Raw genomic sequence first — 25,227 nt, 5'->3', positions numbered from 1 at the left:
TGAGCTCTGTTCTAGAAGATATATTTTTAAAATATTTATTTGAGAGAATGAGTGAGAGGGTATGAGCTGGGGGAGAGGCAGAGGGAGAAGCAGGCTCCCCACTGAGTGGGGAGTCTGATGTGGGACCCTGGGATCATGACCTGAGCTGAAGGCAGGCTCTTAGCTGACTGAGCCACCAGGCACCCCCTAGAAGGTTTTTTAAGGGGAGAAAGAATCTAGACGGAGTGTTCAAAAGCATAAGAGTTTTTAAATAGCATCAAGTGTTTGGAAAAGTGCTAGGAATTCAGTTTTGTTCGACTTGAAAGGGAAAGGAAAGAGGACAAGAGATAGGAGTTGAAGAGGTAGTCAGGGATCAGGTCATAAAGGACCATGCTGAGGGGTGTGGGCGGCACCCTATGAGGTGAAGCAGAATTCCCAGGAAAGTTTGCAGCTGCAGCCTGAGACCACTTTCGGATTTTAACAGTTTGGCTGGTCTCTAGGCTAGGAGATGGGAGGACTGGACTGAGGTATCAGTGCTGGGTGGGGATACGGGGAGAGATTCCTGAGGGAGCAGTAGGTGGAATGGGCTGGATTTGGTGGGGGTGGAATGGAGGAAGAGAGGAGTCTGGGGGGCCCTGTAGGGCTCTGGCTTGGGTGTGTGGCTTGGTGTGTGTGGCTTGGGTGTGTGGATGAATGGAGGGGCCACCGATCTGCATAGGCCATCAGCCTGTGGAGGTGAGATCTATTTCAGGTCTGTATCTGGAGGTCTGTATCTATTTCAGATACATGGAGTGTAGGTGGAGAAAAGGAATAGGTGGTTTCATATCTGGGTCTGGAGCTTGGGGGAAAAGTCCAGATGAGGGACTGAAGCTGTGACTTTAAAAAAAAAAATTATGTTTTTAAGGTTTCATTTATTTATACGAGAGAGAGAGAGAGAGAGAGAGAGAGAGAGAGAGAGAGAGAGAGAGAGGAAACGAGTGGGAGGGCAGGGGAAAGGCAGAGGAAGAGGGAGAAGCAGGCTCCCCGCTGAGCAAGGGGCCTGACATGGGATCCCAGGATCCTGGGATCATGACCTGAGCCAGAGGCAGACACTTAACCAGCTGAGCCACTCAGGATTCCCTGAAGCTGTGACTTATTAATTAGGTCATCGGTGGTTAGCAGTACCATGTGAGCAATTGAAGACAGTGTTGAAAAGCTAGGAGGCTGTGTCTGATCTCACAGGCTCCTGGATGCTCCACCTACTTGCTCTTCCCAGTGAGTGCTTCTGCTCTGAACTCTGCAGTCCTAACATCAGGGTGTTGCCCCCCCAAGGCCCAGGGTGGATGGATGTGTGTTAGTCCATTGCCAGTGGGCATAGTTCATGCGAGCTGGTGATTGCTTTGAAGTCCAGAGCAGCGTGTAGTTTCTTAGGCAGAAGACAAACCTTTTGACAAAAGTTTTATTAAACTAAATCCTATGCCAGAGCTCCCGAGTACCTAGTACTTAAAATGTGCTTAATTTTGACCCTAAGTCTCTTTCATGGTGGTTGGTTCAATGCATGTGACTCCTGAAGTGGGTCAGAAAGCAATCCAGTGAGCTGGATAGCAGAATTTAACAAGGATGTTTAAACACTTAGTCTTTGGTTACACCTGCAAAAATCAAAGTGGAAGCCTCTAGATTAACGAAACCAAATGAACTTTAGTTTTAGCCAGAGGGATGAAGCGGAGGTCCCTGCGGGGGCTTCGTACTCCACTTGGTTCAACCTGGGAGGAAGTCGGGAGGAATCAAAGTGTGTCAGGGGGTGTTTTGGGTGATTGTGTTGTTGGAATCATTTTCTTCAATACACGTACAATTTAAGCATGCTAAAATGCCAGTTTCTGACAAGAGTTGGATCTTGGGATTGTATCTAGTTGGTTTACTTTTAGTTAATCTCTTAAGAGGCATGATGTTTTCAATAACTTGGGAGTCTGGAGAGGACAATTCATAAAACTTGATGGGGTAAATCAGAACTCCTCAGTTTTATTACTCTTTTAGCCAGAGCTGAGTTTAATTAAAGTGAAATGGCTCATTTTGCAGTTCTGTAAAGAGCAGTGGGCGTTAAGTGTTTTGGGGGGAAGCATGGGCTCTTTGGGGACAGTACCTGGAACAATGAAGATACTCATGTTCACAGTGCAATTGAGCAGAATATACACAGATTTTCCCATATACTCTCTGCTCCCCTCCCACTGTCAGTATCCTGCACCAGATTACATTGGTTGTGACTGGTGAATCTGCATTGACGCATCATTATCACCCAGGGTTCATTGTCCATGTTACGGTTCACCCCTGTGGCACATTCTGTGGGTTTTAACAACAACGTAATGACATGTATCCACCCTTACAGTGTGTAGAATAGTTTCACTGCCCTGAAAATCAGTGAGGATATTTTAAGAACACAATCTTTTTGGTTCTACTGGAATGTTTTTTATCTGTACACTATTTCCCCCTCATCAGTTCTTTTACTTTCTGACTTGACCAGAGTAGTTTCTCTGCATGTGGAGGAGCCTGGGTTGCCCTTGGCCTCTGTCATCATGAACACTGTGTGCCTTTGGGGTTCTCAAGGTGCGTGCATTCAAAATTACCTTGAGAGGTTAGCAGCTCTTGGCAGCCATCGTGGAAGTGGACGAGAGAAGATTCTAACAGGACAGTTCCCCGCAGTTCCTTGCTGGTTCTCTGCCCCCTCTGGTTGTTTTTGCAGCTGTTCAAGTTAAAAAAACATGTATCCACTCCGAAAATAGGTACCTAGTAACTTCTTCTCTAAGCAGATCTCCATTTTTATTTCAACTCCCTAAAATTTCCCTCATCCCATCCTTTCCCAGCTGGGGCAGGTGGAAGCTCTCAGCCCAGGGATGAAATAGGTGCTCTTGGGCTTTGCAGGTGTTTTGCTTCTGAGCCTCTCCCAACTCCACCGATTCCACCTATGTCCTCACCCCTGCATGTCCTGAGGCCCTGCCAAGCTGCCCCTACACTGTTGACCTGTCCTTAGCGACTCACATGTTTCTGACCTCAGTTTGGTCCTTAGGGTCTAAACCCCTTTCCATAACCCAGTTCCTGTGGAAGGCTGTTGGGAAATGTAAGGAGGGAAAAATTAATTCTGCGTGGTTTCCCCCTCCCCAAACTAAAGATCCCTTTTTAAAAAATTGAGCTATTACAAATTTTAATTTATTTAAAATATTATAGAAGTAATACATGATTAACTGCAAAAAAACCCAAACCAAAACAAAACCCAGTACAGAATTGTATGGCTTTATCCCCGGGGGTAGCTACTGTTGAGGGTAAGGATTCTGTGGCTGCCTTAATTGCAAGGGATTTTTCACTCTTCTACATTTAGAATTGAAGGGGAAGGCTGGGAATTCCATTTATTTTTTTCTTATCATGGCAGTTCAATCGGAAATGTCACTAGTTTCTGACCAAGACCCCTTAAGCAGTCTGGTTTCTGCCAGCACTTAAGTGCTTTTCATACTCCTGATGAGACATGATACTCATTCGTCAACAGGGATTTATTGGATGTCTTCTATGTTTGAAACACCATCTAGAGGCTGGGGAAGTAGATGAGCTGTGCCTGTAATGCGTTAACACAGCCCATTGTCCAGCAGACATTCCGGCATGCACAACAAATGCTGGGAATACAGGGTGATACTAATCAAAGTGGGTGAAAAGAAGGAAGCCTTCCTGGAGGAGGTGGCACTTGAGCATATGTCTGAGTAGTTCTTTAAGGTACTGCTGGGTAAAGAGCATTCCAGGAAGATGGGGTCTTTTCATAGAATTGGCTGTAGTTTGGGATAACTGATATAGATGAGTTACATTAATGTTTTTCATTCTTCCCTACTTGAGAAAATGAGAATGTAAAGGTTTTGGAAAGATTTCACTTTGGATATGGTATATGTACACAATGGAATATTACTCAGCCATTAGAAACGACAAATACCCACCATTTGCTTCGACGTGAATGGAACTGGAGGGTATTATGCTGAGTGAAGTAAGTCAGTCGGAGAAGGACAAACATTATATGGTCTCATTCATATGGGGAATATAAATAATAGTGAAAGGGAATAGAGGGGAAGGGAGAAGAAATGGGTGGGAAATATCAGAAAGGGAGACAGAACATGAAGACTCCTAACTCTGGGAAACCAACTAGGGGTAGTGGAAGGGGAGGTGGGTGGGGGGTGGGGGTGACTGGGTGACGGGCACTGAGGGGGGCACTTGATGGTATGAGCACTGGGTGTTATTCTATATGTTGGCAAATTGAACACCAATAAAAAATAAATTAAAAAAAAGAAAGATTTCACTTTGGAGTAGGGTAAAAGCACTAAAAAAGAAAAGGGGTTTCAAGTCAGGTGATACTTCCTTAATGGATTGGATAATCCAGATTATCCAGAAGTGGCCTAAAGTGGCTTTGGTGGCTTCTCACTTTATTTCTGATTTGCTTGATGAACAGATAGCAAGAAGAGATTGGAAACCTAGGTAGGTCTTGATTTCTATAGGCCGGTCCCAGTATATTACACAGTATACTTTTTTAAAAGTTGCACTTAGTCTTCATTCCTGATTCAGAAGGGTGTTTTTTTTTTGTTTTTGTGTTTGTTTTTAGTTGGGCTTCATACACAGTGAAGCACAGAAGGCTATTTAGATGGTTTCACTTTATTTTGCATACTTAGAGTTGGGCGTTTGGAAGTAAGCAAAAATACCATGCAAATGGGCCAAGAGCTTTGGGCTGCTTTCACCTGGGAGAAGGCTGGCTTGTGTCCCTGAGCTTTCCCAGGAGGCCAGTATGTGAGGAAGCACCAGTGGGTTTCAGTGATGGTTACCTGTGCTTGAAGAGACACTAGTATGGGAAGGAGCCAGACCCTATTTAATAGAAAGCATTAGAAACAAGGAAGCTTTCCCCTTCTCTGAGGAGTCCCCTCAGTTGGCAGTGACCATCAGCATTAGTGATGTGTCATTACTTAGGGTGAAAACCCCTTTGTGGATGGTGGAGGTTGGCTGCTGAGGGGGAACCTGCGGCATTAGAGCTATAGCTATATCACATGGAATGTATCAGTGAGCTGAATGAGTGAGATTCCTGTAGAAAAGTCAGGATTGTTCAAGAGTTGTAAGATGTCACTTCCTACCCTGTGAGGTTAGTTGGGTTTAGCAGGGAAGAGTGGGTGGCATTAGGCTAATACAGGAAGTTGATAGTCTTAGTTTGTGATTAGCTGAAGATATTTCAGATGGTTGAAGTGAAGAAAACCCTTTGTATGTCACAGGATGTGTTGTCTATACTGTCTCAGGGTGGTGTTGCCAGTGGAATTGCGTTAGCCCAGTTGCAGAGGTCCCTGCTTCGTGACCACTGTGGTGCCAACTGGGGCTAAGGATGGAGGCTTCTGTGTTCATCATTACTTAGGTCTTCCCTGAGAGATCCAGATGTATCTTGAAGGTCATATAGTAGATCGAATAGTTGACTAGATTAAATAGATAATTAATTTTTCGTAGAGAAAGATGTGGTGTGAGGGGGAGTAGTGGCATGTGTACATGGCTGGTGTGTGATTTGAGGATAAACCCTTGGGACAGGTCAGCTCCTTGACACTTGCAAGATTTATCTTCTCCTATCCAGCCATTAGTTGAAATTTACTACATGCCAGTCATCTGTGTTTCAACTACTACTGCGTGTAATTTGAACATTTGTGACTCAGAAGAAAAACACAACTAAGACTTCAGGTCAAACTACGATGGGAACACGAGAACATTGGTTATATACCAGTTTGTTTTTTTTTTTCTTTTTTCACATAAAGGGTTTTATTTGCCAGTGTGTGGGGGTGGGCAGGACCCTAATCAAATAAGCCGAATCCTGTGTCGTCGTCTGACTCCTCGGACTCCTCTTTCTTCTCGTCTTTCTTTTCCTCCACTGCGGCTGGGGCAGCACCAGCAGCAGGAGCTGCAGACCCTGGGGCGGCAGACACGGCCACAGCCCCACCAGCAGGCACACTGGCCAACTTGCCAATACCCTGAGCGATCACGTCCTCGATGGTTTCCCGTTGAGCTCGGTGATGACCTTGTTGAGCCGGTCATCATCCGCCTTGATGCCCACGCTGTCCAGGATCTTCTTGACATCCTTGGCGCTGGGGGAGGTGTTGCCCCTGAGGGTGGCCAGCAGGTAGGAGGCGACGTAGCGCATCTCGGCGGTGGTGAAGCCTCACGCGTGCGACCTCGGTGGCGTCAGGGATGGAAAAAAAGCTATATACCAGTTTTTTTTTTTGCTATATACCAGTTTAAAAAATTTTTCATTTATTATTCTCAGGAAAACTATAGTATGTATGCATTTGTCTCTTCTTTTGCAGGTGAGTAAACCTAGGCCTATAGAAACAAGTAACTAGTAAGAAATGGAGATGGATTTGAAGCCACATGCATCTGGCCATGGGTGCCATATTTTTCATGCTATGCCAGGTTCTCTAGTGGATTTGCCTACTGGACTGCAGAGTTGGGGTTTTCAGTTGAATTCTCCAGGAAGAAATTGGTGATCCAGCTCTGTAAATGGCATCATCAGAGGGCTTAGCAGCAGATTGTTCTGTATGGAGAATAATTACATACAGAATTGGGATGGATTTATTGGAGTATTTGATTGGATAGGTGATTGAGGCTGTGATATTGAGATATATAGAAAAGGTTACTTGTATGTGTTAATGCACTTTTTTCAGTTTGCTCAGTTGGTCAGAAGGAGTTGGTAATAAGGCCAAGGTTTCTGGGTTGATAGCTGAATACATCTAGGGGCCTTGTAGAGAAAACAATGAATTGCAATTAAAGGTTACACCTCCTCCTCTTGCCTCCCCCACTGCCATGGCCTACCTGTGCAGGAATCAGTGGAGAGGTGTCTCAGTACAAATACTGGGAAAACAACACACAGTACTCTGTTTAATAACAAAATTGTTTTTCAAAGGTGTAGAAAGAAGGGGAGCTGAGATGTTAGAGGGCCTCAGAGATCAAGGTGGGAATAACTCTATAAGTGTTTAAGTGGCAGTGTGAAGAGTTAATGTGTTATGTCCATTTCCAGTTGAGGAAAATCCATCTTATGGCTTTTTTGAGCCTGCTGTTGATTTTCTCTCTTGACACCATTTTGGAAGTGAGAAATAGGAACTTGACTTTCTGTGATGGAGGGTGTGCCATCCTCATTTGTAGAATTAGAGATAGGAAGCCCTGTTGTGGGTGATAATTAGGGAAAGGAGCAACCAGCCTGCTTATCTTTGGGTTGGTTGAAAGGAGGCCAAGGAGAGGGACAGCAGGTAGTCAGGGTGAGGCCTTTGCTGTCCGTGAGGCCTTGAGTTGGCCACTGAATAGAAGAAAGCCTCTGTTTGCCATATTCTTGGTAAAATTGTCTCCTTATGACAATATCATCCATAGTTCAAGCTTTTTGACAGGTCTGATAATTTTCATCATTAAAAGAAAGTAGAACCAAAAATATCAAGAAGTCTTTTTGTAAAATGAATTACTCCAGGGTTTGGCTTTTGTAACGTTTAGTGGAAAGAAGGTCAGTAGGCCATCTGTTTGGGCCATCTGAGATCTTCCGCATATCTGGTGGGAGACCCCAGTGTTGTGGGACAAGGTGATCAGTGCGGACCCGCCCTTTATCATGTGTCCGTTGTGAAAGGGGCATCGTACTCATCACTTGGGCCCTGCTACCGATGTTTTCTTGCCATACCTTATTGTCTGAAAGTGAGGATCCATGTGTAATTATAAACATGCTGTCCTTTAAACTGAATGATTTTGTATGTTGAAACTATTTCTCTCATTTTTCAATGAAGTCTAGAATGACAAAGATTTTTTTAAGGGTATTGAGTAACATCTATATCTTCAGAAATTCCTATGATTTTCCAATTTCTTTAAGCTTTGGTGTTTCTTTTTTAGCTTCAGAAGAAAAATTTAAATGGGCTTAAAAAATAAACGCAAATATAGCAGAATTTTTTTTCCCAGATGATTTATCTTTTTTATCTTTTATTTATCTTTTTTAGTATTTTGGTTTTGTTTATTGGTTTTTTTTACGGAGAGAATTGTTTAACAGAAATGCAGTAGTTACAGTGTTGTATAATACAATTCAGGATGTTTACTCTATTATAGAAGCACATTTGCTGTTTTTAGCTTCTTGATTATTGTCCAGATTGATTTAGGGTAATGGATTAGAGATGTCTGAAAACTGACCTTTTGCAACCAGAATGGTTTGAGCCAAGAATTTGGGACCACAAACTTAAAATCTTCCTGAAGTGTGAAGTCTAGCCTTTAAAAAAAAAAACAAACCAAAAAAACCTTTCAGCGTATGTATGTGTTTATATGTGCTCATTAAAAATGAGAGTCTTAATAGCACTGCTTTTTCTTAGTATAAATTTGTAAAATAAGCTCATTGGTAACAATTGGGGTTATGTAGAAAACCATCGATAAATCCATAAATAAACACTTGTTAATATTTTGGTGTACACCCTTCTGAAGCTGTTTCCTGTGAATGTGTGTTACCCACTTGCCCCTTCCACGCACGACAAAAATGGAGCCCTTGTAACATGTACTACTGCTCAGTAATGTGCTTTTTCCTGTTAAACGTTGGAATATTTCTCCATGTCAGTAAATCATCATTATTTTGAGTTGCTGCTTGGTATTTCATTGTATGGCTGCAGAATAATTCCTGAAACTGATCCTACATTGATACCTGGTTAGACAGTTTGCAACTTAAAAAAAAAAAAAAAAAAAGAATGCCAGTGACTCTGAATCTCTCCACTTACCTAGTTATTCCTTAGGATACACTAGAAGTGGGACTTATTTCCTTCCTTTTGTTTTTAGATACTGTTCATGTATGTATTTGGAGTCTTTGTTGCTTCCTGAGCTAGCTGCTTCTCTGGTCACTTGTATCTTTTTTAGTCCTTCATTTTCAGATGATGTTTGTTCTCCCTCTCCTTGTTTGTGGCAGTTTTTCTGCTTTTAACGTGATGTTTATTTGGGTGATGGCTTCAACTGTAGTGACTAGTCTTTTTTTTTTTTTTTTTTTTTTGAGAATAAAAAATTAGGGTGTCCTGATTTTATTTAGTTTCTTTTTAAAAAATTTAACTTAATTTTAAATTCCAGTTAGTTAACATACAGTGTTAGATTGGTTTAAGTGATTCTGCACTTCCATATGTCACCCCTTCAGCTTCTTTGAGTTAAGAGCAGTATTTGTAACTTTTCCTCCTCTTCCTTGGGAAGTTCTAAGGATGAGATGGCATTTTCCTTCAGCCCTTTGCTTGTTGTATTGTTTTGTTCCACTGCCTTTTCCTTTAGTAGAATTTCTGCATGGGTGCCTTCGACTCAGGAGGCACCTCCAAAGGGCGAGTTCTGTCCGGACCTGTGGTCTGTGGTCAGGTGTAGGGACGCAAGAGCTGCCCTGGAGCACCTGCCATCTCAGGTCTACCTGGCCAGGGGCGTGCTCCTTCCTGCCTTCACTTGTTCTTCCTTGGGATGACTTGATCCCCAGATTCCCACAGCAGCTGCCTTGGGTCAGCAGTACAAAGCTGGCTTATCTTCCTGGTTAGGTTAGTGGGGATGACCCTGGTCAGCTGGACCTCCTGCACAGCACCCCAGAATCCTGCCTAACAGCCTCTGCCTCTGCCATTCCTAGAAAATAGCTTCTTTCATTTTCAGAGAAGCTGCTTCTTGCCCAGGGCCTAGCCAGTTGAGGATTGGGTCCCTGCTTTTCCTGCAGCTTGGCTCAGGTGTCACTGTATTTGGCAGGCAGTCTTTAGGGCTGTGGCTGTTTCCTAATTTGATTGTAGTTGGACTTTTCTTCTCATTTCATTCTTTTATTACCTTCAGTGTAGATCGGAGGAGGAGGAGGGAGGGCATAAATGTGCCTTTCATTTGCCTTCTGTCTCTGGGAATCTTCTTACAGTTACTAAGCCCGGCTTCCATCTGCATGATCGACTGCGACTTAGCGCCCGAGTATTCACACTTGGCCAGTCTGCCTCATGTGCTGTTCTCCTTGAGCATAGGACCAAGAAGGACTCAGAAGGAGAACGAAGCTTTTGTAGTGCTTGTGGTTGATCTGGAATAGATAGATGCACGGGTGACTGAGTCTACCAAATACCCAGTAGTAAATGGTTCATTGTTTTGTTGAAATCCTTTAAAGATGTGTCTGTTAGGTTAAGCTTCCTTCCACAGTGTGTACTGATGACTTTCCCTTTCTTGCTGGTGGGAGGTCAAGGTGTGTCACCATCATTGGCCAAGGCCGTGATGTTCATGATGTTCCCGGCTCCTCCCAACCCAGCCCAACCCCACTTGTCACCCAGTATGCGACAGGAGCATGATAGCCTCCTTATGCAGGGGACCTTCCTTATGGAGGTTCCCCCCCCCCCACCAATTTGGAGAAATGAATACTGAAAAGAGGATAATTTTAAGGAGAAACTTATCATTGGTGCAGGGGCTGGAATCTTTTTGTATCAGAAGCAGATCCTTTTTTGGGCATTCTCTTTATTATTTTAGCAGGGTATTTTCAGACTTCACCCCAGAGGGGATGGCTGGCATTTCCTGGCACATTTGGGAGGTGCGAAAGTCAGTGGTGTCCTTGGGCGCTACCTTGGGAACGGGGGAGTGGTGGCTTTCTGCATGTTCCTCCCTTCCACTGCCACCAGAGCCACTCCGGGGCGTTGCCCGCCTTTGCCCCAGCTGCTACTTCTCATCTGCTGTGGGTCAGGGCCCTTTCTTAGAGTGTGTGTTGATAGTGGACCAGAATGTTCTGAGGGCCTGAGGTCCCCTCCTGTGCAGAGCAGTGCCTGCGAATCCAGGGCTTAGGATTCGTGACCGCTCTTTCTGTTCTTGGAGGCCTTTTTGTGCTTGGAAGCAGAAGGCTTCCTGCTTCCGGAGGGTTGAGGTTTCAAAAATCTGACCTCTGAATCAAAGTTGAGTTACTATACTGGGACGATTGTGTGAGCTTCCTTTAAATCTATGGCACTTCACACTGCAGTTCAGCCCGCGGTTGTGGGGGTGGGGTAGGGGTTGGGGGGGCAACTTTATTGCATTATTCATTTGATTTGCCCTTCAATTGTTTAGTTCTCTTTTTTGGGAATGCAGCAGCTCTGAAAGTATCCTTTGAGTTGGGAAGGGTTTCACTGAGGCCGTAATCTTTGGGAGGGTAGCATGACTGGCTGTTTCTTCTTACTCAGCCCAGGAGCATATAGCCTGGACGCCATCTCCCCTCTTCCTTTTACCTTGCTGGCATTTCAGGTGAGGTGGCTCTCCCTGACACATGGGTGTTTGCCCTCCTCAGACAGGATTTGATACACAGTGGTGCTGGGGACATGAGCCTGGAAACCTGGGTATTTATTAATCTCAGGCGGTGTGAGATTTGATGTGTCTGTTTCCTAATTGGAATTAGGTGAACTATTTTGTATGCTGTTTCTGGGGTCTCAAGTCATCTGTATGAGGGGTGTGAGGGATGACTGTGTTCTAGTTGAATTGAGCCCAGGATCTGTGAGGTCGGCTCGGTTGTAGTTACCATCAGTAAAACACAGGGCTGGGAGGAAGTTGGAACCAACCCACTTACAGATAGAGACGGTTTTTTGAATGTGCAAAGGATAAATGTGGTGTTTTTGTCAGACTCGTTGCACTAACCTAATAGACAAGAGGGAGTTGGCTGGAATGATCCTTGCTCAGCAGTATTTATTTTGATTCACACACCTTCCCAAAGGTTGCTCATTTAAGTCCCCATTTATAATACTTGAAAATAGCTGACATAACCAGTCTACACTGGAGTTGGAGGAATGTGGTGCCAGAAATTATGACATCCTGAGAGTTGATTACCGTGTCCAGAAAAAAATGCAGTTTTGTGAACACCTCAGTCTTCAAGGTGTGGGGTAAATGGCCTACGATTAGAGGAAATTAAATGATTTAATCTTTACCTCCTCCAAAAGATACAGAAACCACAACACAAAGGTTAGGTGAATTGCCCAAGATCATTAAGCAAATATGTGGTGGAGGCAAGATTTGAACCAGTTTGTCTCAAAAGCCTGCACCCTTAACCACTCCACTTCACACTTATACCATGAGGAAGTGTATTTTATTTCTCTGTTTAATGACAGATACTGGTTATTACTTAAACTGGGGATGGTAGGACATACATATGTGAAGTGCAAACAGTGTGGAATATGGTAAGCAATATGTTTTTACTCCTGCATTATTTTTGCTACAATACTGGTTGAGAAAATAAAACCTTGCATTTCAAAGCAAGCTTAGTGTAGTTCTCTTCCTTAATAATTATGATCTGTTGAAACGTCCTCTTCTGGAGTTCTGTTCAGTAGGCAGACAAAATGGCGCAGAACACAAGTGAGTCCAAGCTTACCGCTTTGCTTGCTGTGCTTAATCCTCTTGGGACAGTATCTGGTATGTTTATTAAATGGGCTGCTTCTAAGTTAAAAATAAATCTTCCCTGAAAGAAGTTAAGAATTTGTTTTAAATTAGAATGTGATTTCACTGAGCCTTCACCTTTTTTGAATCTGATACTAAAATCATGCTCATCTCTACTCACAACCCCAGAAGTTTTCATAATAATGCCACAATGAAAACCTAAGAAAACCACTTTTGCTTTTGAAACTCTGAATGGAGACCAACACTGCCCTTCATAAATAGTTGGTCAGGACACATTGAGAGGCGTTGGGAGTCACTTTTGGGTGGTGTGAAGCTTCATGGATACTCTTGCCTTGTGGTCTGCCCTGGCCTTAGTGTTTGGGGGCAGATGGGCTGGAAGAATGGTCAGGGAGGTGAAGTTTTGGCAAATCAGAATGCTTTGGAAAAACGCGAAAACATTTTTGTTTTGTTCCCCCCCCCCCCCAAATCACTCATTCTCTGGACATTCTAGCTCTCCCTATATGCCAGGTTTTCAGTGAGGTGATGAGATAAGATGAACTGAGTGAAGTCTTTGTCCTTGTAGACCTCACAGGCATTTGGGGGACACAGATAGATGAATACAAGTATGCAGTGTATTTGAAACGGTTTTATGGTATATTACATGCTACAAAAGGTACTCCCTAGGGTGTGTAATTCAGTGATAATTTTAAGTACTTTACCAAGAGGTGCAGACCTCACTGTGAGTTTAGAACATGTACATACCCGCAGTGGGATGCCTCCTCTGTTTCCGCCAGCCCCCCGGCCCCCTGGTTTCCATCACATTGCCTTTTCTGGACACTTCATATAAATGAATTCAGTCTGTGGTGTCTTGTGACTGTTTCCTTTCACTTAACATGTTTTTGAGGTTCGTGATGTGGCATGTGTCCATAGCGTGGTCCCTTTCATTGCCAAATAGTATCCCATTGTATGGATGGGCCTCATTTTGTCTGTCCATCACCAGCTGACCAACATCCACGCTGTTTCCAGCGTCTGGCTCTTATGAATAATACTGCTGTGAACATTCGCATGTGTGTCTTTGTGCGAACTCCTGGGGTTCCAGTCCTCTTGGAAGTGGAGCTGCTGGGGCATATGGTGGTCTAATGTTTTAAGTTTTGGAGAAACTGCCAAACTCCTTTCTGAAGTGGCTGCGTCGTTTTATCTCCCTCTAGCAATTTACTGCAGGAAGGGGCAATGCAGTTTTAATAGATTTAATAGATTGATCACTACTTCCAGTTTGATGTTCATACTGTTCCGTCAATATGGCAGAATGGAGAAAAACAATCTGACAACAACAGAAGTTGTTATGTTACTTAGCCTCTGGAGGCATATTAGGCTCTTAGCCGTCTTAACCCACCCACCCAAGAGGTGTGTGCATCATGATTAGAGTGAACAGGATGGAAATGGAGAACAGTGTGCCGAGTGGACCTGAGGATGAGTTAATAGAAACTTGTCCTTTCTGTTCTGTTTGGTGGATGTCAGGGCCTGTGGGAATATAACTGTGTCAGCGTCAGTTCTGAAAGCCTTCCTTTCAGTCATTCCCCAGCCCCGGACCGCTGCGTCTCCTCACTTGATTTTCCTTCTGGTAGAGTCCAGAAGCCGAGACAGCCTTCGGGTACCTGTCCTGTGGTTTTCTTCTGTAACGAGGATGTTTTTTCTGCCTCACTTTGGACCAGAAGGAAGGGTGGGCAGGGGCTGCGTGGGAGCTGAGGTGGCAGGTGGGCCACTCCTGGAGCATAGGGAATATTGCTGTCACACGTGAGTGTGTGTGTGTGTGTGTGTGTGTGTGTGTGTGTGTAAGACACAGGATAGGAGGAGGTGGAGGACGGTCCACAGAGAGGGCAGAAAATGAATAAAATGAGTTAACATCTCTCTAGAGCCGAAGGTCAACTTGAGGTACATGCACATAAAGCGACAAAGGGATGACAAATGTCACCTGAGCAAATGCTTTGTGTTAGGGCCCAACACTTTTTTCTTTTGTTAAAACCTGGTGGCTGGTGTGGTCCTCAGGGAGGAGGTTCTGGAAGTGACGAAAATCTGTGGAGTCCCTGTGGATTCGTGACACTGATGACGGGTGACAGAACACAAGTGTCCGCTGTGATGCCAGCAGGCAGGACGCAGGCCGCTGGCCACCAGTGAAATCTGCAGGGTGGGGTCTGCTGGCGCCGAAACCTGAGCAGAACTTTGAACCAGATAGTGGAGGGATGATAATGCGGGCTCACACAGCTGGGTGCCCAGGCCCTTGGCACTGGTGAACTCACTTTGCCTCCCACCACCTTCAGTGCAGGTGCTTTGATTGTCCTCCTTGACAGAAGAGGAAACTGAGGTCCCCAGCACCTCGGTAGCTTGTCCAGGGTCCATCATCAGAGCTGAGATCTGATCCAGGCAGTCGGGCTCCATGCAGGGTCTGTTAACCACTGACAGGGTGAGAGGCGGTGGCACTGTACCCAAACGAGGACCAGAAATAATACTGCTCCTTCTTGCTTCCTGTTTAATATTCCCACCAGGGAGCGCAGAGCTTCCCTCTTGAAAGCCACTGTCTCAGCAGTGGGCAGCAAGCCAGATGCGAGCCACTGTCTCATAGCTGGTGAGGCCAAGTCCACTGGCTCTTTAATCTCGTAGGGCCTGTGGCTTTAGCCTCCAGGCCTCCAGGCTCTACATTGCTTTACCCATTTGATTCATGCAGTGGACATTTACAGAGGGTCTCCTACATGCCAGGTACTGGGCTGTCTAACCTGCGCTCCTTCAGGGCAGTGGGGGAGGCTGATATAAGCATGGCTTTGTTCAAGGCAGACCAGAGAGTGTTTGAAGACAAGTGGTTCTTCCCCCTTCTAGACAGGTGGACCTGAGGGGACTGGCTGACTGGAACCCTGCCCTAGGGGGCCCGGGCCCAAGGAGATTTCCATCACTAGCACTAACTATAAAAATAAATATCCTCGGGGCACCTGAGTAGCTCAGTGGTTGAGCATTTGTCTGTGGCTCGGGGCCTGATCCCATGGTCCCAGGATGGAGTCCGGAGTCCTGAGTCCAGCGTCGGGCTCCCTGCAGGGAGCCTACTCCTCCCTCTGCCTGTGTCTCTGCCTCTTCTCCTGTGTCTCATGAATAAATAAATAAAATCTTAAAAAAATTTCCTTAACAGGTAGCCTGTCCATTTGAGATGGGGTTTTAGGGGTCACAGTGTAGAGTAATAGAACTTTGGCTTTAGAGCTGAACACCGCTTCTGGCTCTGTGTCCCCGGGTGAGTAACACAGACTTTTTGCGCTCTGTTTTCTCACTTGTAGAAGTATTTTCTTCTGAGGGTTGGGTGAGGAGATGAGGAGACTGGTCCTTTCTCTTTGGGAAGCTGGAGGACCGGTGTTGGGGCATGGCAGTGAGGATGAGGGGGAAGGAGTATGCTTCTAGGTTCTGTTGAGGGATGCACGGCACTGATTTCTGAAGTCCTGGGCAGCTCCTGTCCTGTGCTGGGAGCTGGTACTGGGTTCCTTCGCTGGGACCAGGCAGCGGGCAGCCTAACCAGTATGGTGGGCAGTAGACCAGGGCTAATGTATTTACCCTGGGCGGTCTAGTGTGGGGGTGGGCAACCTACAGCTGTCCTTGGCCCATTTTTGTCAGCTCATGAGCTAAGATGGTTTTTCCATTTGTAAAGAGTTGTTTAAAGAAAGAGGGAAAAGAAGAATACGCAGCAGAGACTATTTGGCCCACAAAGCTGGGGTGTTGACTGTGTGCTCCCAGAAAAGGTGTGCTGCCCCTGCTCTAGCACACCACTGTGGAGGCTTTAACCCATTCAAGCGTCATACAGGACAGCTGACTTGATGGTTGTCTTACTGACTGAGTCGGAGCAGTTGGACTTCTGAGAAATGTGAGATGCCAACACTGCGTGCATGCGCTCTTGTCCTTGCCACCCCTCCTAGGGATAGAAAAAGACCTTGTGATATCTTTGGTCTCCCTGGTGGGCAAGATGCATGTATTCCCACTTAGGCCAAATCAACCTTGCTCATTGCCTTGGCATTTTTATTTCATCTGTTTTCTCCTTAATGCCTCTAAAAGCTGAGAATTTTCAGGTAAAGGAAATGTGATTATTGATTGAATTATAATTATACCAAAACTATTGGGTCTAATTTTTAGACTAGTCTGAGTTCCCTGATGCTCGTGACTTTTTCAAGCTTATACAAAATACAGGAAAGGTGAGTTCACCTGTGGGGAATTGGGGGGTGGCATCAGATTGCACTCCTTCTGCTGATTGTAGCATTCCACTGTGATAACCCAAGGGCACACCTTGCCAGGTTCCTCTCAGCCAGGCATCCTGCCAAGCTTGCAGCTTGCAAGCACTTTCTCACACGGAGGATGACCCTGGATGCACACATAGTGGGGTTTAAACCCCTGACTAGCTGCGGGGGACCGCGTGCATGTGACCCACCTTTAGCGCCCAAGTGCCCTCGGCTGTGGCGTGAGGATATATTCTCTCTCCTGGGGTGGTGGTGAGGTCTGGAAAGGCCTGGTTAGGAAGACCGCTTAGCACAGAGCCTTCGTGTGGAGGAGTTTTGGAAGTGGGAGTGGCTGGTATTTGTCGGTGCTTATTATAGTAGGGTACAGTCAGAATCTTTGCCACGGCCTGTTTGTGTTGGTTTTAATGAAGGAGGTGCCCACATTCATTTCTCAATGAGCTGTACAATTTATTTGGAATGCTTTGTGTGTTTTTCAACAAGTGCTTGCCCAACAGCACTGGCCGGATTTCAGTCTCTGCCTCGGTGTCTGGGCCTGCTCATCATCCCAGAGAAACCCCAGGCCTTCATCTGTCAGCAGGGAGCCTTTCATGGAAGAAAAGTGGACCCAGCAACCCCTAGGGGAGGGGGCGGTCAGAGGTTTGCTCTGTGGGGCACAGAAGCTCAGTTGGCTGGGGGACCCGCACTAAGATTTGTGACTGTGGGTAAGCTGGAGCCGCAGGCCCCGGTGTCCTCGCCTCCTGCTGCTGTCATTCCCCTGTGCTCCATGGGGCTTGTGGGTGAGCCTTGGACACTAGGCAAGCAGTCAGAGCCTTCAAACATTTTGCTCAGTCTGCACTGAGAAAGAGCTTGAAACCAGTGAGGGTTCTTCCAGCCTGGACCCTCTGCCTCCCTGGCACAGGGGTCTGAACCTGCTCTCCCTCCCTCTCTGGAGTGGCTTCTCTTGAGCTCTGAGCTCACAGAGCTTCAGACCGTGGTTCCTAAGGTAGTGGACACGTGTGTGTGTCTGGGGATTTATCAGATACTGAGGCCAAAACAGTAGATTCAACCAGGTGGAGCGGTCATTTTTTCTTATTTTTTTTTTTTTTAAACTTGTATTTGTGTTTTTAAAATGTACTCAGGCAGTGTCTACCTTAAATAAACGTTTAGTTAAAGATACTCGAGTAGACACTAGTTCGAGGATTCCTGAAATCTCCTGATGGTATGTAGATCTACACGTCAATATTCATGGGGTTTAACATCTCTTTTTCTCAATTTTCTTTGTGCCAAATGCCGTAGAATGTTTACTCTGTTTCTTCTCGGTTGTAGGGCTGGGCTGTTGCAGGGTTGAAATGAAGCGTGCAGTTTGGGAGAAATGCATTTACCATGCCAGATTGTGAGGTAGTGGCTTTGGAATGGCTTCGGAGGGCTCAGGTGGGGAAAGCCAGGGCTACCACTGGGAGGAGGAAATGCTCTGTTCCTGGACCCGGGCTCTGAATGTCTTCTCCTGGGCTGTTGGTGAGTGGATTTATTGTAATGTGGAAGGAGTAGATTTCTGCACAAACGCACGACCTAGACCTCCAGTTACAAAATGGTCTATCAGTTAGCTAGGAATGAGACTTTCTTTTAAGGACTGGAAAAATCTGTCCATTCTTTGAGCTGATTGAAACCATTTGCTATTTAAAAATCTTTGTGTGGTAAAGCAAGGTTTTTATTTTGGAGACCTTAAATTAGCCAGTTCATACACAAAACACCCTTTGGGGCTAGAGGCTGAGATGAGCTAGTTACTAGGAGGCCAAAGTCAGTGGAGGCTGAGGGGGAATGGGGTGAAGACTGAAAAGCTGAGGCTTGGGGAGATGCCGCAGCCCTGAGGACATCCCTTGTCACTGATGGGATTCCTTCCCAGGTGGAGAAAAGCAGGTGAGCAGGAGAAAAGGTCCTCCAGGTGTTCCTGCTGAATCTGTAACGTCCTGCTGTGCTTGGAGCCATCTTATGGACCAGACCACTGGTTTTCAACCTCGGCTGCACGGTGGATCCTTCTGGGGAGCTTGAAATAATAATTGGGATTTCATGGTCCAAGGAGATTCTGGTGGGCAGCCCCTGTGGGGAGTCACTCCCCACATACAGCGAGGAGGGCTGCCCTGTAGGCCGCTGCCTGTGACTCCCGGGGGTGGCACAGCAGGTGGAGCTGCTGGTCATCATGGCACCCTTCCCCATAGCTTCTCCCGGCCCCATGTGCTGGTTGGTGTGTGGCTTTTGTTCACTTCTGAAGGAGGCTGAGGCTGTCTTGGAGATGGCACACTCCACTGTGTGTCTGCTCCTTCCGGCACAACTCATCACTCTGCGCTTTGAGGGGTGCAGGCTGGCCAAGTAGGAAACCGTTCTGCAAATTTGTCCCTCCCGAAGAGGAGCCCTCGTGTCCCGAATCGGTGTTTGGTGTGAAACCAAAGTCCTGACCTTAGACTTTGTTGCTGAGTCAAAATGAGGCGCTCAGGGTTCCCCTGTTCTGTTTGGGTCATAAAGTGTCTAGGGTTGGCTACAGGGGAAACCCCAGCGATCTGATTGGGGGAGATGTGCTAAATTGTGATGATTCAGTTCTCTGAAAGCAGGACATCCTTCCCAGAAGTATGTGAGGGGCTTTCCAGGCAAGGGAGGAGGCCTGGGTGCATGGCAAGCTTTCTTTGCTGCGTCCACTCCCAGAATTGAGGGGGTTTCAACATGGCAAAGGTTTCTGGTTGTAGGATTCCTGGGAAAATACTCAAGAAAAGATGTTCGGCTTTTCTGGAGTGTTCTGAGGGGATGGTTTTGAAGTGGGAGAGCTAGGTTCTTGTCTCTTGAAGCTGAAGAATGAATCTCACAGACAGAGGAGAGTGAGTAAAGCGATAGAAGTTTATTAAGCAAGGATACAGAGAAAGCTCTAAGGAGTGAGACGGATCCTGACAGAGTTGCCAACGTGGGCCTCCTCCATGGACAGTCTTTTATTTAGAACTGACCAGGGAGCTTGTGGCCTTATCAGTCTTGTGGCATTACTTGGTTTGAGTAAGGACTAGTGATAACATCTTTAATGGCTTACTTCTTTGGGGTCTGGTTATTTTTTGTTGGTCACAGATGGCTGTCATAAAAAAAAAAAAAATCTTTTCCACCCATACCCAGGGCAGGGTGGTCTTGTTTGTTCCCTTATCTCTGATTTCCTTACATCTCAGCATTTTTGGGATTTTGTTTTGTGAGCCTGATTCCATGGCCCCTTACCTATCTCTCCCTGCCTAGCCTTGCCTGTCCCTGATGCAGTTTATAGACATTATTGTGGCTTTGTATGTAGATATTCCATTTAAGGGGCAGCTTTTTTTTTTTTTTTTTTCGCATGGAGACATGGGAGAGATCCCAATAAAGAGTGAGCTTTAAACTTGTTAGAATGGGAGAAAACCTTAATAGGGTAATAATCTTGATTAGACAGATTCCCCCATCTTACCTTGTAGAATGCCTCTTGAAATGTAACAGATCAATTTGATGAGACAGGTGTGCAGGCCATTTTATTTGCTGGTAATTACCTATTAGATGTCTTATTTATGAGAATAATAATTTGTACTAAGAAATAAGAATATGGGGCACCTCGGTGGCTCAGAGGGCTAAGCAGCTGACTTGATTTCAGCTCAGGTCATGATCTCAGGGGCCTGGGATGGAGCCCCATGTTGGGCTCCACACTCAGTGCAGAGTCTGTAAGATTCTTTCTCTCCCCCTCTCTCTGCTGCTCCCCATCTCTTTAAAATAAATAAATAAGTCTTAAAAAAAATAGGAGCATAAAGTTAAGCCATACTTGAGAATGACAGTAGTCTTTAAATCTCTCTTTGGGACCATGTTGCATTGTGTTATAAATGGTATGTTTTCAGTAAGTGTTTTGGCCAGTGTTTCAGTGATTTCTAAAAATGTCTCCCAAACTGAGTGCTATTTTAAAGATGACCTCACTTGTTCTTAGATGTGCTTGCTGAAGTCCATGCCAGCTCTAGCAAAGGTAACAAGTCAACCACTGGTGCGCCTTACTTTTTCTCTCTCACTTAGGCTAATTTGATCCTCTGACACCCCTGTGAGGTAAATGAATACTTAAAGCATCATTGTTCTGTCTTATTGAGAAGTTAAGGACTTGCTCAAAGTCATGCAGTAGTGTTGCTGTAGGAGGACAATTCGGGTTTTTTGATTCTTCATTTTTTGTTCTCGTATTTTGCTTTGGAGCTTGGGAGGCGAGGATGGACCTGCTCAAAAAAAAAAAAAATTTTTTTTTTTAAATGTAGGCTCCATGCCCAGTGTGGAGCCCAACATGGGGCTTGAACAGCATGACCCTGATGAGATCAGCACCTGAGCTGAGATCAAGAGTCGGAAGCTTAACTAGCTGTGACCTGCTTGAACTTTGGAAGCCAAGTGGCCATGTGTTCCAGTTTAGGGCGTGTCGCATACCTGTGTCATTGGACTGATCACACAACTGCTGCAAATGGGAAGGGATCCCTCCTTCAGAGTGGGCACTCTGTCATTTTTCTTAGGGCTTCATTCTGCCCAGGACACATCCAAGACCAGAGAGTTTCACAGCCTCCAACTGCAGCTTTCCACTAACTTGTGAAATGGGGAAGGCCACGAGTTCTGGGACTCTGGCTCCTCTACGGGTGTCAGAATGTAGCTTTCTTCTCTCTTCCAGCCTTCAGCTTGTTTTGCAAAAGATAAAATCATCAGTTCAAGTTTTCTGCTTAGGAATTTTTAGTGGGATGTGTCTTTCACAAACTGTCTAAAACTATGGGTGTTAAGATTTATTTATTTATTTTAGAGAAAGAAAGCATGTGAGCAGGGGTGGGGGAGGTGGGGGGTGAGAAGGAGAGAATCCCAAGTGGACTCCTCCTGAGCTCAGAGCCCGACATGGGTCTTGATCCCACAACCCCAAGACCATGACCTGAGCTGAAACTGAGTTGGATGCTCAACTGACTGAGCCACCTAGGTGTTTTAGGGACACCTAAATGTGGGAACCACACGAGCCCCTTGGCAAGTTGCTTGGGCGCATTGTGTCATGTGCCCCCCTTTCCCACAATACCTTTGCATCTTTCCTTCTTTGCTATCTCATTCTTCTTTTCCATTTATTTATTTATTTTTAAGATTTTATTTATTCATGAGAGAGAGAGAGAGAGGCAGAGACACAGGTAGAGGGAGAAGCAGGCTCTCCCAGGGGAGCCCAATGTGGGATGCGATCCTGGGACCACAGAATCATGCCCTGAGTTGAAGGTAGATTCTCAGCCTGAACCACCCAGGCGTCTCCTCCTCTTCCATGTAAAGTTGCTTGTGCTCCTCTAACTTTGAATCTCTTCTGAGACTGCCTGTGGAGCCAAGCCTGCTTTCCATGTCTGGTTTATGGGGTAGAATAGCCACTGTTACAGGAAACTGAAGGTCTTCAGAAAGTTTTCATTGTTGATAGTTCCTAGCATTGTTTCTTAGGCCTCAGAGCCATTCATTCATTCATTCATTCATTCATTTATTAAGGATTTTATTTATTTATTCATGAGAGACACAGAGGCAGAGACACAGGCAGAGGGAGAAGCAGGCTCCATGCAGGGAGCCCAACGTGGGACTCGATCCCGGGACTCCAGGATCACGCCCTGGGCCAAAGGCAGGCGCCAAACTGCTGAGCCACCCAGGGATCCCCAAAAGAGCATATCTGATGTTCACTCCAGCTTTTTTTTTTTTTAAGATTTTATTTATTTATTTATGAGAGACACACACAGAGAGAGAGGCAGAGACGCAGGCAGAGGGAGAAGCCGGCTCCATACTGGGAGCCAATGTGGGACTTGATCCTCCCATCTCTGGGATCCGCCCCTGGGCCAAAGGCAGTGCTAAACCGCTGAGCCACTGGGGCTCCTCAGAGCCTTTTAATTTGAGGTGGGGATGTTCTGTCTGTGGCTCAGTGCTCTCTCTGGAAGCTTCATGCTGGAACACCACTCAGGTGGCCTGGCCCTCTGGCTCCCTCATTGGTGGTGGTTCATTGACCTCCACCACTGGTGGCCTCTACCACACGTGGCTTCCAGAGGGCTGGCGTCCACAGCCCTTAGCAGATGTTTACTTCTCTCTTTCTGACGATGCTCTCTTAGGCCTCCTAGAATTTCCCTTATCCGTTTCCTAAAGGAAGAAAGGCCTCCTTATTTTAGTTAATTTTAGGAGAGTGCAGTGGACTGTGCACTGGTTTTTGCATTAGGTGATTTTGGGCTTTATTTCTGTCTCCAGTTCAAGTGAAAGGCTTTTAAGAAACTGCGCAGTCATGACCAAGCATTGTCAGAAAGGGCAGCTAAGTATTAACACCAAAAATAACTACAACAAAAGCAGTTTTCCTTATGCTCTTTTATCTTTTCAGCATCCTAGAAAGTGTACTATTAGCCCATTTTACAGATGTGGAAACAGACTTGAGTGGTTCAGTAACTTCCTGGTGATTTGGCAGAGCAGAGAGCTGAACACATGTGTTTGGACCCAAGTGCTCAGGGTCCCCTAGAAACCATAGTTTGACAGGTAACCTAAGCAATGAGAAGGACAATATTGAATAACTGCTCAGTAGTTTATTTTGGGTCTTCTCTCTCCAGATCTTACATAGCCACTGCCCCAAATGAGAGACTGTGCAAAATGAGAGCAGAGCAGCAGCTGGGTGCACCCTGGGTCTCTTTTTAGGCCATGCCTACATTTTCCTGGCCTTCTCTCTGTCATGCTCTGGATTTGGGATGGGTTTTTGTTCTCGATTGTTTGAATATGTCTGTGACTGCTTTCTAAGGAAGTTTGGATCTTGTCTTGCTGCTTACTTCTTTGCTGGGTTAGGTTGGTGAGATGATAAGGTACATTCTTTAGTGGTTGATCAGAATCTTGAATGGGGGGGAGGGGGGAACAACCTGTAAAATGTTAATATACTTTTCCACCCACTGCATAAAAAAATGTGCTCCGGGAACTAGGAGACTGGAGCCGCTGCCTTTGCTCAAGGGAGTGGTCAGGTTTGTGTAGCATGAAGCAGTAAATGGGGATTTCCCACCTAGAGCCTTGGAATAATGGTGGCCTCTTTAGGTTCCAGAAGAAAGAAGGTGTCTAGAAGGACACAAAGTTGAGGTTGGGCGCCTTTTTTCCCCCCTCAATATTTTAAGAATTTTTTTTAAAAAAGATTTTATTTATTTATTCATGAAAGACACACAGAGGGGCAGAGACTCAGGCAGAGGGAGAAGCAGGCTCCATGCAGGGAGCCCAGTGCAGGACTCGATACTAGGACCCCGGGATCATGACCTAATCCAAAGGCAGATGCTCAACCGCTGAGCCACCCAGGAGTCCCAATTGTAGGAATTTTTACTAAGTTTATTCTTAAATAGTTTAAGACTTGCCAGAACTTGCAACAAACACTGTGTCGCTCCCATGTACCCTTCCCCTAGCTCTCCCCAGTGACAGTATCTCACACTGTATAAACCAGGAAATGGATGTTGGCACAATGCTGTTAACTCACATGCAGGCCTAATTCATCAGTTTTTGCATGTACTTTTATTTGGTGGGGAGTTCTGTGAAATTTTATCATAGTCGGGATGCAGGACTGTCCCATCGCCACAGAGAATCTGCCTGTCACCTCTTACCCGGCATCCCTTCCCCCAGCAACCCCGCAGCTGTTCTCCATCACTCTTAATTCTGTCACTTTAAGAATGTTCTATAAATGGAATCATACTCTGTGCAACCCTTGGTGCTTTTGTAGACAGTGTTGAGAAAGGTGGGTGATGGGAGGGTCAGTGGCAGAGGTGTCAGAAGTGGGATTAGGAAGGAGCCCTGGGGTTTAGATTCACAGTGAGTGGGACTTCAGTCTCCAGTTGATGCATTGTCGCCAGCTGTTCTGAGCAATGAAGGAAGACCATGAGCTTTGAGGAAGCTGCCATCTGCCCCCAGGGTTTAGGTAGGTTGGCAGTGGGTCAGTTGGAGGTGCAGCTTCTGTGGAGTCAGGTGGGGGACCAAACAGAGACATTTCAGAAGAATGATGGACACAGTTTGCAGGTTGGGATAGGAGAGGAATTAGGGTGCTGGAATTTGCAGCTTTGGAAACGGGAGACAGTAACCTTAGTAGCATTGGAGCATAGGGTGGGAAAGTCAGGCAGATGTGGAAGGATAAGGAATGGTGAGCATCTGGGGGAGAGGTGTGTTGGTGGTGGGACTGTGCCTGGCTGGCACATAGGTTCCAGCTGTGTACCTGTCCACTGTATTGGTGGTGGCTGCGGGGAGGGGGTTGATGGTAGGGAGGGATTCTGAGGCCAAGCTCAGCTCCAGGAGGACAGATCTGTGATGCATTGGTAGATGCTAGCCCGATTCAGAGGTGGGGATGGGGCACACTTGCCACTAACTCCTCCTCATCCATCATTTTCTCCGTTGCAGCAGGGACAGTCATGTGATCAGTAGCAAGTGTTAGAACATATCAAACTTGGCGGCTCCTTCTTCTCAGAGAGAAACAAAGCGCAAAGCTTGGCTTTAACCCAGAGCGGCGTAGTATGGCGTGGCTGTGCAAGTGGTACATCTGAAGCCAAGGAGCTTTGAAAGTTGATTAGTAATGCCAAGTGCATTTTTCATTGCCAGAAACGATCCAAAGAAAACAGTGATAGCTATTCAGGTTTAAAAATATAAAATACTTGTCATC

At 45.8% G+C, this 25,227-nt stretch overlaps 1 protein-coding gene and 1 pseudogene across 2 annotated transcripts in view; one reads left to right on the top strand and one right to left on the bottom strand.

Annotated features, from left to right (window-relative positions):
* Window positions 1-25,227, top strand: part of STK24 (serine/threonine kinase 24) — a 121,824-nt gene that overhangs the window by 17,205 nt on the left and 79,392 nt on the right. The window contains exon 1 of one of the 2 annotated variants that reach the window (XM_055335905.1): window positions 17,766-17,784. The exons of the other annotated variant lie outside the window; for it this stretch is intronic. Within the exon in view, the coding sequence (XP_055191880.1) occupies window positions 17,782-17,784 (3 nt within the window). The 5' untranslated portion in view covers window positions 17,766-17,781. Of the gene's footprint in view, window positions 1-17,765; window positions 17,785-25,227 lie in introns of those variants that run through there. 2 annotated transcript variants of the gene reach the window in all.
* Window positions 5,769-6,178, bottom strand: LOC129516499 (60S acidic ribosomal protein P2-like; annotated as a pseudogene).

This window comes from Nyctereutes procyonoides, unplaced genomic scaffold (genome assembly GCF_905146905.1).
Source record: "Nyctereutes procyonoides isolate TBG_1078 unplaced genomic scaffold, NYPRO_anot_genome, whole genome shotgun sequence".
NCBI lineage: Eukaryota > Metazoa > Chordata > Mammalia > Carnivora > Canidae > Nyctereutes > Nyctereutes procyonoides.
The sequence above is the reverse complement of the archived record's forward strand: the minus strand, read 5'-3'. Positions and strand labels throughout refer to the sequence as shown.